The sequence below is a fragment of the Malaya genurostris genome, chromosome 3 (assembly GCF_030247185.1).
Source record: "Malaya genurostris strain Urasoe2022 chromosome 3, Malgen_1.1, whole genome shotgun sequence".
Lineage (NCBI taxonomy): Eukaryota > Metazoa > Arthropoda > Insecta > Diptera > Culicidae > Malaya > Malaya genurostris.
In genome coordinates, this window is record NC_080572.1 from 20777587 (window position 1) to 20791199 (window position 13613).

Below are 13613 nucleotides of genomic sequence, written 5' to 3' on the forward strand. Positions count from 1 at the left end.
TAGTTCAATTATTCAGTATCAAGTCAACACCTGATGAATCGGAAAATTTTTCTCACGCGTATGATTCTTCCATTGAATGAAAGGAAGCAAAAAAGTTATTGATTGTCTATCAATCCAATTGTATCTGGAGTAGATGATATCCTTTTCGAAGCTTATTTTTCCTTTATCGTTCTTTACTTTCACAAATCATCAAAACTGAATAGTATAATAGACATGAAATTTCTAAATAATATGATAGACGTGTGAACGAAGACACAGAGTGATGGGTAGGACCAATAATTCTAATTCTACATTACAATTATACATGATTTTAATATGTCATTACGAGCTCTATTTAGAAAAAAATACAGATTGTCTTTGTTTTATAGTACTGAATCCAAACAACTGTAGCAAAATTACGCTTAAAGTGGTAGTAGGCCGTTGCCACGATGTCATCCAAAGTCGAAGTCTGGCACATATAAAAGATACATTAATTTGATCGAAAGACTCAAGCACGTAAACTTTAACACTGCATAATTTTTCAAAATTTTGCCGCAAAAACATGACTGCGTGCCAGTAAATTTAAAAATCTGTAACTCAGAATCAATTCGATTTTTTAACTTATGAAATGAAAATAAAATAAAACCTGTTTTAATCCACCTAGTGGTGCAATGATGCCTTTCTCATATCAATCATACTATAATATAGTACTATAGTACTCTTCAAAATAATTTTATTCGATTCTTTAAAGAATAACTGAAATCAGTTCGTTTGACTGTCTACTGATAAAAACTATCAATAGGAGAAGATTTGCGGTCGATTTAGAATTTAGAATGAAATTCAGAGATTCCGTATGGGACCGCAGGACTTTTCTATGACAAAGGTTAGAAAACATATTTTCATTATTTTAAACATTTTACTCCATAACTCCGGAACCGGAAGTCAGATTTAAATGAAATTCAGGAATTTAGTATGGGAACTAAAGAGCTTTGATTTGAATTTAAGTTTGTGAAAATCGGTTTAGTCATCTCCGAAAAAAGTTGTTGCACTTATTTTCACAAGTTTTTGCACATTTTACCCTATAATTCCGGAACCGGAAGTCAGATCTGAATAATATTCAGGAATTTTGTATGGAAGCACAAGACCGTTCATTTGAATCTAAGCTTGTGAAAATTGGTTCAGCCATCTCCAAGAAAAGTTAGTGCAAAAAACGTTACATACACACATACGCACATACACACACAGAGACATTTTGCGTACTCGACGAACTGAGTCGAAGAGTATATGGCAATCGCCCCCCCGGGCCTCGGTTTAAAAGTCGTTTTTCACAGTGATTGCATAACCTTTCTATATAAGAAAGGCAAAAAGAGAAATCAAATACCAAGTCTTTCTGGAATATTTCCGAAGTACGATTGTAGCTCAACAAAACGGGAGTAAACATTGATATGAAGACTTTTGATGAATTCGGCGTAATAACCTTTTCGGTAAAATGGCTTTTGGCGAAACAGCTTTCGGCGAAATGACCCTGATCCACATTTACAATTGTATAAGAACGCAAGTTGAAAATTGTAAGATGCTATTTAATAATTATTTTTCCAATTAATTGAATACTCTGGAGCCTTAGTTTCCGCGAATTCAATTTTAGCTTTAGTGGTTCTGAAGCTGACTTATCCTATATTGCAGAGGTGGAAATAAGTTCATTGTACGCACGAAAATGTGAATCAAGATTTCCGATTGTTAATCAGAATCACCGTGAATTAAAAAATTGGAAAACAAAACTAAAATTGCGATTATGTTTTAAATTGTGGGAACTGTTGCAATGAAATTGAAGACGTTTTTAAATTCTAAGTAAAACCAAAATTTATCTTATCAATCATTCGTTTCAAAATTCATTATAATATCTACAATAAATATGTGATATGAAAAGATAATATTAACTATTTTTATTTACTGTGGATAAAAAATTTGCTTATTTCTACCCCTGCTATATTAAGTAATCTTCATTGTAAAATTGGTATTGGGTGAAATGGAATTATAACTGAAATTCGACTAAATTGGAAAATATTCTATTTTCGTCTTGTCGTAAACAAACCGGTGATGTTTGCTACTTGCTGGAACGTTAAAAGCGTTTGTCACTTAAAATATTTTGTCTATGATTATACGTATCGAATACGATTATTCACGAACAAGAAAGTAAAAAACGACGGTGAGAATAATCCAAAATGATGATATAGCACCTATTTTCCATTTAATGTTTTGTGCGAAATGGATCCTACTACTACAATTCATTCCCTGAAAATGTGTATCATAAAACCTCATTACATATCTGGATGCATTGAGTGAGAATTTCAAGAGTAAGAAGTATATTCTCTACATGATCCAAAATTCACCTGCTATAATTCCAAGTCACTCGAATAAGAAATGTTGTTCTCCAGTTCCATCGTATCGTATCTGTTTACGTTCATTAGTGAACATGGTTTTCACAACATATGTAGTGAACATCGGTCTGTCTGTCTGTCGTACACGCAGAGCTTATTTTCCAACCACCCATATTTCATGGTTGACAAAATATCGACAGAAAGCTTTTACCAGTATGCACCATATCATTTCTGTTCCGCATTAGTCAATGTATCAAAATGCTTTATCCGTGCCATTATGTTGTAACAAACGCGTTCATCTCGAAATATTTGCTATATATTGTCAGTTTATCATTTTATTAAGTTTGTGATACCAAAATGATAGTTGGGTTAAATTGAAAAGCATTACTGCTATAATTTCTTAAAATTTCAATAACCGTTTTCATATTCAATGATTGCATCTAGGGTTATTGTACCAATTGTCATCTCATTAGTAAAGTCGCAATATTTATTCGATTACTTTCAATCAAATTCATAAAATCGAATCTAATATCATTACTTCGGTTCTGTTAAAGCGACGCGAAAACTCGAAGCGGATATACCTATCTTCATCTTATCCTCTAGGTCAACCTATCGATGGATTTCGTGTATGAGATGACTACTGGAGCCTTCACCCTATTATTATTGTAAATTTTTCAAAGTATTTGATCTCGCAAGAACTTAATCCTGACAGATGCATTTCATTGGGCAAAGCGAATCTTTTTTAACGTTGAGGATGAGTGTGCGCATGTGTAGATTAATTTTGCTTGTTTTCAATTATCAACAGTTCGTGAATCCAAAGTTCACCGACCCGGAGACCAATACCATTATTAACCATGTGCAGCGCATCTAAAGTGAAACAATGAACTGCCAAAGTGCATTACCGTTATCTCTGTCGAAGCAGTAAAAAAAGGAACAGGAACATTCGCCGCTTAGAAATTGAGCGCCCGTGCTAGCTACAGTGAGAAACAGGCAATCGTAAAGTGCGACAATTGTGATAAAGCAAAGGTTGATTGTTTTCTTTTGGCGCGATTCCGATTGGTAAGTCACTGCAGCCGAGAAGTTCGTGGCGACTACAGAAACGGGAAAAAGTTGTCACAGTGCGGTCGCAGAGCCAGTCAACCTTTGCATAGGAGCAGCAGAAACGGAACGCAAGTCGTTTTTGCAATTGTTATTCGATTTACGCAGTGGATGATCATCGTAGCAGGTTTTCTACGGTGGATAAAGTCAGTGCACTACTACATCATGTTGAATTCAACCGGATTGAGTAAGTATTTCGTTCCCATCACAACTGATTCTTAGTTTGAAGTGTTTCATTGGCTTCAAGTCTTTGTACCTGTTCACACCTTCGTAGAGTTGGAGTTTTGTTGAGTTATATCTTTCTGAATTCCTTTCATTTGAGTTAATTCTCATTAAGAACCTGTAGATTTTTATTGGAACCAAATTTTTGAATAAAAAGCACCATTGATTTTTCTTCAACGGTTTTTATAAGCGGTTTAAAATGATAAGATTTCAAGGGGTCGATTTTGTGGCTTGTAAAAAATGCTGATAATATTTCAGCATTCGATAATCTGATTCAACTGAACTAATCTGATCCGCTATCGCCAGCAAAACCAAACCCTAGCAACATGATAGCAGGTAAAAATGAATAATTTGTTTACAAACATAAAAAATTTCTCATAATTTCGAGGTAATTCCGTTCGTTGATGATCAGAATCACTTGGTAGTTCAATTCTAGTATTATTTGTCTTATATTTTTGATCATCTTACAGTTTCGATATAGCGGTATTTTTAGAATCTCAAACATAATAACCTGATTTCAAGATTAGCCGAAGTTGGAAGAACCTTCAAATACTAAGATTCAAATCTCCATACAATTAGTGATATATATATATATATATATATATATATATATATATATATATATATATATATATATATATATATATATATATATATATATATATATATATATATATATATATATATATATATATATATATATATATATATATATATATATATATATATACACGGAACGACCGAAATTAGCTCTGCGCCTAATTCGTATTATTGTTTTTGAATTAGTTGATTTTAACAACAAAATTTCCAAAATAACTATGAAATTAGTTAAAATTAAGAATTCACTTTGCTGAAAAAAACTCTTATTTTTAGAGAATGTGTTTAGTTGGCGAATATCCTGGGCACAAACCAGTAATATTTCAATCCAACACGAAATTCTCATTGACAACTAATTTTGTTATTAAAATCAGAAAATGTGTTTCTATTTATCTATAACCATCATTACTGAAGGACAGCACAAAGAAATTTGTGCGCATTTGAAGCGATTGTGCGTAATAATATTTTACGTGGAACAGTGAAGTGAGTTTCGAATGTTCAACTCTAATTCTATATATCAGATGATGTTTTTTGTATCGTCCAACCTTCCGGGTCACGCCGTCCGATGTACTACTTGTATTCGGTTTTTATTTTCCGAGTGCTCAAAGTTTTCAGTGAGAGAGTCGATTTGGCGAAGTCGAATGAAGAAAACAGCGATTTAGAAGAAAAATGTTCAAAAAGAAGTTTATGTTTCGCTTATGTCTTTTTCTCCAATACAACATCGTATTTATACCTGCCAATATAGAAAAGACAACGGCGACTGAAATTTTTTTCGGTAGTACTGTGCCATCTAGTGGCTAGTAGTCATTACGGTGTTAGCGTTATTTCGGTGACAGAGCGCCATATAGCTGCAAATGGCAGAAACCAATTCAACCATTTATGCTGGTTGAAAACAACGTTTTATTTCTCTAATTCAACTAAAAAATTAGTTGAATGGATATGAAGTGTGCATTAGCTAAGAAATGACAATTGGTGAATTCAACTAAAAAAATAGCCATTTCAACAAATAATTTATTATTATCAAGGGAATCAGAATTAAAAAATCTAAATTAGCAAAAGTAAGATTTTTTTAGTTGTCTCAAAAAATAACTAACTAAAATCAGAAAATCAACTAATTTTTTCGCCAAAATGCTGATTTCGGTCTTTCCGTGTATATATATATATATATATATATATATATATATATATATATATATATATATATATATATATATATATATATATATATATATATATATATATATATATATATATATATATATATATATATATATATATATATATATATATATATATATATATATATATATATATATATATATATATATATATATATATATATATATATATTTCAAATATTCAATTGCAATTCATTTTCCATAAAGGTAGGTTTGGTGCATTCACACAAAAGTATTCTTCGCAATTTGTGAAAATATGGTCTAAATATGCGTTTTGTTGATTTTTTATGGAATTTACTTGATGTAGGCCAAAATTAATAATTTTGTCGAAAAAAATAGTGCAATGTTTCGTTTTCTCCTACGACTGGAAGTAAGATTGATACATTTTCAATGCCAGAAATGAAGTCCGCATTGTGTTGATTGAAGTCGCCAAAAAATATGAAGCTTCACTTCAGGTTGCATATTCCAGTTTTTCTGATTTTTTCTGACAAAGAGATAAATTTCGGTCGTGCCGAAATACGTTAAAATTATTTAAAAATACTTCTTCGCTTCTAACAGTTTCATCCCAGCTGCTTTCAGTTCCTAGGATTACGTCGAAAGAGTAGGTTACTAAATTTTGATGAATTTCTTTCATTTTGGCCGGGCTTTTCATGCTGTTGAAATTCTGACAATAAACAAGAATTTCAATCAAACTCTGTTGGGAAAGCGAAGAAATATTTGAATTTCTTCCTCTACTTTTCCATCAAAGGATGTCAGTTTGTTAAAAAATGTGGTTGATTGAATTTTCCGGTACTTTCATTGATGCGCTGAAGATATTGAACTCGTTGATTTGAAAGATGTCGTCGAAACGCTTCCAGGTCTTCCATTGCAGTTTTTTGATACACACCATACTCCTGATGCATCGCGACAAAGATTTTCATAAGTGCCTCAGTTGAGGTGGAGAGACCTTCGGATGCCAATCTATCATTCCGGATGTCCAGCGCTCAGCTCCAGTTCCACTATCAAGAATTCAGTTCAGTGTTCAGTCAATTGGGGGACGTTCGCAGAGCCAGTTTCCCTCCTGAGAAGATCGATTGCGTCATCCAGCTGCTGGTCGTTTTCATTGGAGCAAAATACCACGCAAAGTGGACAACGACGGGTAACATTATGCAAAATCAGTCCTTCTAATGACTCCAAATGTTATCTAAAGAACTATGAATAGGTTGTATCTTTGCAAATTGGAGATTAAAACCAGCAGTTTGCACTAAACTAGAAAAAATCACACTTATGTATAAATAAATAAATCGTATTTATATAAATATAGGGTGCTGCATCTTTTATGTCGGTATGTAAACATTGAATAACTTTGAGAAAAAACAGCCGATTTCTGTAAGTGATGTATTTTTATACTGTTTAATTATGAATAATATGAATATCAATATGAATGAAGTTACCACCTTTATTATCTATTACGAAATGACTCCTGGGGGTATCTCATAAATGTAATTATAAGACTATTTAAATGGTAAGAGAAAGGCCTTATCACACTACCAAATGAATTAGGAAGGGTTTTTATTTTAGTTCTATATGACAGACCGCAATTTCAGAAACACTCAACTCTGTATTTAAAAAAACATAATACTTTTCAATTAAATTTGAGTTTGCAAAGATCGGTCTAACCGTCTCTGAGAAATTGTAAATTACGGTTAGAAGCACACGAGCACTTTCTGAGTACTTCCGGAACCAGGAACGATGATCCGATGTAACCAAAATCATCGTTTTTGGTCATAAATAACCATACCTGGTTAATTGAATAATATTACGGATATTTGAATGTATTTGGCTGGATTTTTCCGTTTCATGTACAAAAATACGCTCTTGAAAATGAATTTTTTATACTTATATGAAACCTTTTAATCTAAAGTTTGTGAAAACGGTCGAGCAATTTTAGAGAAAATCTAGTGCCCATATTTGTTACATACTTACACATACACGGAAAGACCGATATCAGCATTTTGGCGAAAAAATTAGTTGATTTTCTGATTTTAGTTAGTTATTTTTTGAGACAACTAAAAAAATCTTACTTTTGCTAATTTAGATTTTTTAATTCTAATTTCCTTGATAATAATAAAATATTTATTGAAATGGCTATTTTTTTAGTTGAATTCACCAATTGTCATTTCTTAGCTAAGGCACACTTCATATCCATTCAACTAATTTTTTAGTTGAATTAGAGAGATAAAACGTTGTTTTCAACCAACATAAATGGTTGAATTGGTTTCTGCAATTTGCAGCTACATGGCGCTCTGTCGCCGAAATAACGCACCGTAATGACTACTAGCCACTAGATGGCACACTACTACCGAAAAAAATTTCAGTCGCGGTTGTCTTTTCTATATTGGCAGGTATAAATACGATGTTGTATTGGAGAAAAAGACATAAGCGAAACATAAACTTCTTTTTGAACATTTTTCTTCTAAATCGCTGTTTCCTTCATTCGACTTCGCGAAATCGACTCTCTCACTGAAAACTTTGAGCACTCGGAAAATAAAAACCGAATACAAGTAGTACATCGAACGGCGTGGCCCGGAAGGTTGGAATATACAAAAAACATCATTTGACATATACAATTAGAGTGCAACATTCGAAACTCAATTCACTGTTCCGCGTATAAACATTATTACGCACAATCGCTTTAAATGCGCACAAATTCTGAATAAATACACTTTCCACTAACAGTTTACGTCATTTTTACATACCGGTTTAGAAATTTATATATGGATATATCGTAACACATGCGTAAAACATCTAAACAATTTGCAAGCAGTTTCAACAAGACTGTCCCTTTTAGCTTTTTATTGGATTGTTTTGTTTTGACACTTCTCATGAATTTTGTGGCTAATAAACTGGTGATAGATAAATAGAAACAAATTTTCTGATTTTAAAAACAAAATTAGTTGTCAATGAGAATTTCGTGTTGGATTGAGATATTGCTGGTTTGTGTCCAGAATATTTGCCAACTAAACACATTCTCTAAAAATAAGAGTTTTTTTCAGCAAATAAATTCTCAATTTTAACTAATTTTATAGTTATTTTGGAAATTTTGTTGTTAAAATCAACTAATTCAAAAACAGTAATACGAATTAGGCGCAGAGCTAATTTCGGTCGTTCCGTGTACAATCGTTCTGGCGTCATTAATTTATGAAAAAGGGGAGAATACAGCTATTGAGACCCGTTTCTAGACCTATGATAACTTGAACGAGGTTCAATTTCGAAGGAATGGCATGATTCGACCCATGTTTGAGTAGCTTTCTTTGTTAGTTAAGTTCAGAGATAAACGGTTGACCAAAAAGTCATTAAAAATCTGTATATCTGTTTCCTTTCGGATTAGCACTCTTTTGCGAATTTTACTTTACTCAGGAAAGTTGAGAAACCAAGGGAGTATTTGTTAGATAATTTCAAATGAAGATTGTATCCTTCTAAAGTTTTTACGTTCAGAATGCTGTATAGCAACATACTCAATTTTCTCAGTGATGATTTGATCGATTTTCACAAACTTAGACTCAAATGAAAGGTGCTATAGTCTCATAGCTTGCTGTTGAATTCCATTTGGGTCTGACTTCCGGTTCCCGAGCTATAGGGTAAAGTGTGTTTTTAATTTCAAACCGTCATTTAGTGTGACGATGTAAAGTAAAGAAAAATCCTTATTAATTTGACATAACTGTTTACAAATTGAAAAGGTTATGTTAGTATATACCCAAAGAAAGTTTCTAATTTTATTCAAACTTCTTAACAGAATCTTCAAGGGAATTAAAATTATTTAAAATGTAAGTAATAAAAGAAAGGCATGATTACACCACTAGGTGGATTAAAAAAAGTTTTTTTTCTTCGCTTAGCGTTGAAATGTTTAATAAATAATTGAGTTCCTCGAGTATTCTCTCAAATACCAGAAATTTCAACTACGCATTTATTGACATTTTATTTTGGAGAATCTACAACGTATGTTATAGTCTTTGGTCAAATGTATTACAATTACTGTATCGTATGACGAGTGAATTCGAAAACAATTAACATTTTAGTGGTAATTGAATGCTTTTCTGATCGAGTGACCGTCAATCTTCTTCAGTGGTTCTCAGAGCAAGGCTAAAGTATTGATGGATGTGATTGCTTCGTTCCGTTTTTTGCAAACGAGAAGAAAACTATAAGCCTATAAAACCAACTATGTATACTGTCAAATCTACTAAGGTTATCAGTTTACTTATATTTTGCTGACCTACAGGAAACATTAAAATTTCGAAAAATATTGAACATCTCAAATAGGGTGTAGCATTTTCCATTACGTTATCCCAGTTCCTTAGGGCATATTCAGTAGTGCTCTAGTTCTAGATGTATAATTTATGCCAGTTACAAAATTTAAATATGAATTTTATAACAAGAAAAACTGGCAGCCCCAGCAGTGTTTTACTCGTGTTTCAAATATACAAAAAATAGAACGGCATCGTAGACCAGTTTTAAATTTGACAGAAGAACTGGTCGAATAAATAAAACTAGAACGGCTTGCTGGGGATACGTTTGTTTCAGTTTCTGCTTTATTATAGATCTTCCATATACAACTTCTAGCTGCTGAATTTGCTCTTAGTAGTTAACATGCGTCCGATAAACATTAGCTGAACGATGGTCACACCAATCCTTGACGTAATCGCTTCATGTGCGTGAAATTTTTTTTCAAGATACGATAACGGATTTAGTTTATCATACAGACTTTACCTATTTTGCTCTTTCATGACCAAATTAATTCCCTTTTTTATTTAATCAACATCAAAAATATCACAAGCCTTTCCATTGATGATTTTTAGTAGTCTTTAACTCTTATTACTAAATGCATGGACATGATGGTACGGATACGCTCAAAACGAATAAGCTTATTTAACTTCGTGAAGGTTGTGGTGTTTATCTTCACAAACTAGATAAAACCAGTCATAAAGAATAATTATTGTACACTTACCAGCTGCAGCGATGGGTAGAGATGGACGCTTATCTTTAAATGATACAGTGCCACATTTACTCAGTTCAGTAACGTTTTAAATGATATGGTACAGATAACATTAATTAATGTTTTATTTTTCGAACTCTGAGTTATGATTGCAAACATTTTGTGCTATAAATTGAACTAATTATGACCACAGTTTGCACTTTCATCCCAGAGTCCACAGTGGAACGAGTATTGCTCCCGAGTACTGAACAACACGTCATTAAACGCACCCGATATACGACCACCGGTAGTCGACGAATGTGTCTCAACCGGCAGTACTGTTTACTACGAGGTTTGATTAGGTTGTGTCTAGAAATGCGTATTTATAAATATTGTTTCAAACATACGCCAAACCGAAGTGATTGACCGAAATTTTACATTGTTGCGCAGTGAGAAACGTTAACCGGTACGGAGCTCACAGAAAAAAGGACTCGAAAAAGTGAGAGTGTCACCGTTCAAATCGTACAGAGATTAACACTTCTCCTAAAAGAATGGGTAATTTTCTTATCATCGGTTTCGCCAAGGCTAGTGCATTGCGTTAAAAAAGCTATGGTTCAAGTTTTATTGTCTATGCAATTGTGTTGTAAAGGGTGATTTTTTAAGAGCTTGAGAACTTTTTTAAACAATAAAACGCATAAAATTTGCAAAATCTCATCGGTTCTTTATTTTAAACGTTAGATTGGTACATGACATTTACTTTTTGAAGATAATTTCATTTAAATGTTGACCGCGGCTGCGTCTTAGGTGGTCCATTCGGAAAGTCCAATTTTGGGCAACTTTTTCGAGCATTTCGGCCGGAATAGCCCGAATTTCTTCGGAAATGTTGTCTTCCAAAGCTGGAATAGTTACTGGCTTATTTCTGTAGACTTTAGACTTGACGTAGCCCCACAAAAAATAGTCTAAAGGCGTCAAATCGCATGATCTTGGTGGCCAACTTACCGGTCCATTTCTTGAGATGAATTGTTCTCCGAAGTTTTCCCTCAAAATGGCCATAGAATCGCGAGCTGTGTGGCATGTAGCGCCATCTTGTTGAAACCACATGTCTACCAAGTTCAGTTCTTCCATTTTTGGCAACAAAAAGTTTGTTAGCATCGAACGATAGCGATCGCCATTCACTGTAACGTTGCGTCCAACAGCATCTTTGAAAAAATACGGTCCAATGATTCCACCAGCGTACAAACCACACCAAACAGTGCATTTTTCGGGATGCATGGGCAGTTCTTGAACGGCTTCTGGTTGCTCTTCACTCCAAATGCGGCAATTTTGCTTATTTACGTAGCCATTCAACCAGAAATGAGCCTCATCGCTGAACAAAATTTGTCGATAAAAAAGCGGATTTTCCGAATGGACCACCTAAGACGCAGCCGCGGTCAACATTTAAATGAAATTATCTTCAAAAAGTAAATGTCATGTACCAATCTAACGTTTAAAATAAAGAACCGATGAGATTTTGCAAATTTTTTGCGTTTTATTGTTTAAAAAAGTTCTCAAGCTCTTAAAAAATCACCCTTTACATGTGCTATGTTACTTTATACGTATATGCGTGATTGAAAATTGCAAATTAGCGAGAGTTTCGTCGAATGAGTATACATTATCTTAAAGCAGTGCGTGCCAAACCAACAGTATTCCGCGTACAAGGATGTTATGTAGGAAGATTTAGTGCGTCGAAACTCTCGAATCGGTGTCTGGCCGGGTTGTTAAGTTACTGTCATGTGTGCCGTAGATCAGTTCTAGTATTAGAAGTATTTTTAGCTTCCATGTATTTTTATATGCTGAACAGTGTCAGTTTGTGAATAGAACAGTCTACGTTCTATTCCATTCTATATTCTAGTGGAGAACTGTGATGAATTTGTATGACAATTGATCAACCTTCGCATCAGAAACGTGACTACTGATTAGATGTCGATGAAGATCAATGAATATGCAATGGTTACGAATGATTTGAGAACTGGAATAGAAGCGATTTTTATCAACTTCGTCAAAAGCCAAGCAGCTAAAAAGGTTGTTCGGGTTTCTATCATTTGATGATATATCGGCACATTTCATGTATCAGGAGACTGTAGACTCTATGAGAACTATGAGATTAATAGAAAACCTAATTCAACGAAAACATATTCAGAAGCAATCTAATTTCATGAATTCTTTGGTTAATAATAATTGTTATTTTTCAAAACTCAAAAGTATCAATATTATACACCACCCGTGTTTGCTACTGTTTATTTATCAAGATCAATTGAAGTAATTTGTTGTTGATGAAGCTTGAAAAATCGCGTTGTAGCAATTTGTGATAAATTGGTCGATCACTGTATGCTGACCAATACCGACGTCTGCCACGTTGAAAAGTCGATCTGTGGGATTGTTAGTTCAATGCCCCTACATTGTCACATATATTGTTAGTAAATTTTCTAATAATATTTTCATGTATTCATTGCTCTGAGAAGCTGATTGCTGAGAATGCTTTATAGTTGTGTCATGCTATGTGGCAATATGAACTTCTTAATAAAAACTCGGTGCACGAAATGATTAATTTCCGAAATATGCAAACTTCCGGCCAGACGTCAATAGTGAAGTCTTCAGCATAGATTCATCAAGGGTATGAAAGCAATTGGACTGCTACTTAAATACTACTAGTTCACTGCATACACAATAGTATTCCAAAAACCTGTTTTAATCCACCTAGTGGTGTAATGATGCCTTTCTCATATTACTCATAACATCACAAATATTTTTGTGGAATTCGCAAAAACAACTGTTCATAGAAAAGAAACAGGGAAGTTTGGTCGGACTTAATCTAACAAAATCTACAAATCCTGTTTACCCTGTAGTTTCAGAATCAGAAGTAGTATTCATAACAAATTGATGTGGCCATCTTGAAAAAAAGTGAGTGATATCCTTTTTGCAGTTTTTAATCACTATTTCCAATTCTTCCGAAACAGGATTCGTATGACCGAAATAGCCGAAATTAGTTCGTTTTTCAGCAACAAATATAACCAACAAATTGTCACAGTTTTTAACCTAGTTAAATCTAGACCTATCATGCTAAGCTCTATTTCGATTAAAGCAATTAAAAGCCAAATAGCATGAATCAGCAGAATAAAACAAGTAGTAGAATTATTATTATTATTATTAAATAAATACGTTTATTTCATA

At 33.3% G+C, this 13613-nt stretch overlaps 1 protein-coding gene across 7 annotated transcripts in view; it reads left to right on the plus strand.

The window, feature by feature from the left end:
• The window catches only part of LOC131436365 (long-chain-fatty-acid--CoA ligase 1), an 82444-nt gene that overhangs the window by 15744 nt on the left and 53087 nt on the right, over nucleotides 1-13613 (plus strand). For 5 of the 7 annotated variants that reach the window (XM_058605048.1, XM_058605049.1, XM_058605052.1 and 2 more), the window contains exon 2: nucleotides 3163-3642. The exons of 1 other annotated variant lie outside the window; for it this stretch is intronic. In XM_058605048.1, the coding sequence (XP_058461031.1) occupies nucleotides 3567-3642 (76 nt within the window). In that variant the 5' untranslated portion in view covers nucleotides 3163-3566. Of the gene's footprint in view, nucleotides 1-3162; nucleotides 3643-10753; nucleotides 10959-13613 lie in introns of those variants that run through there. One more of the 7 variants, XM_058605054.1, reaches the window with a different exon arrangement.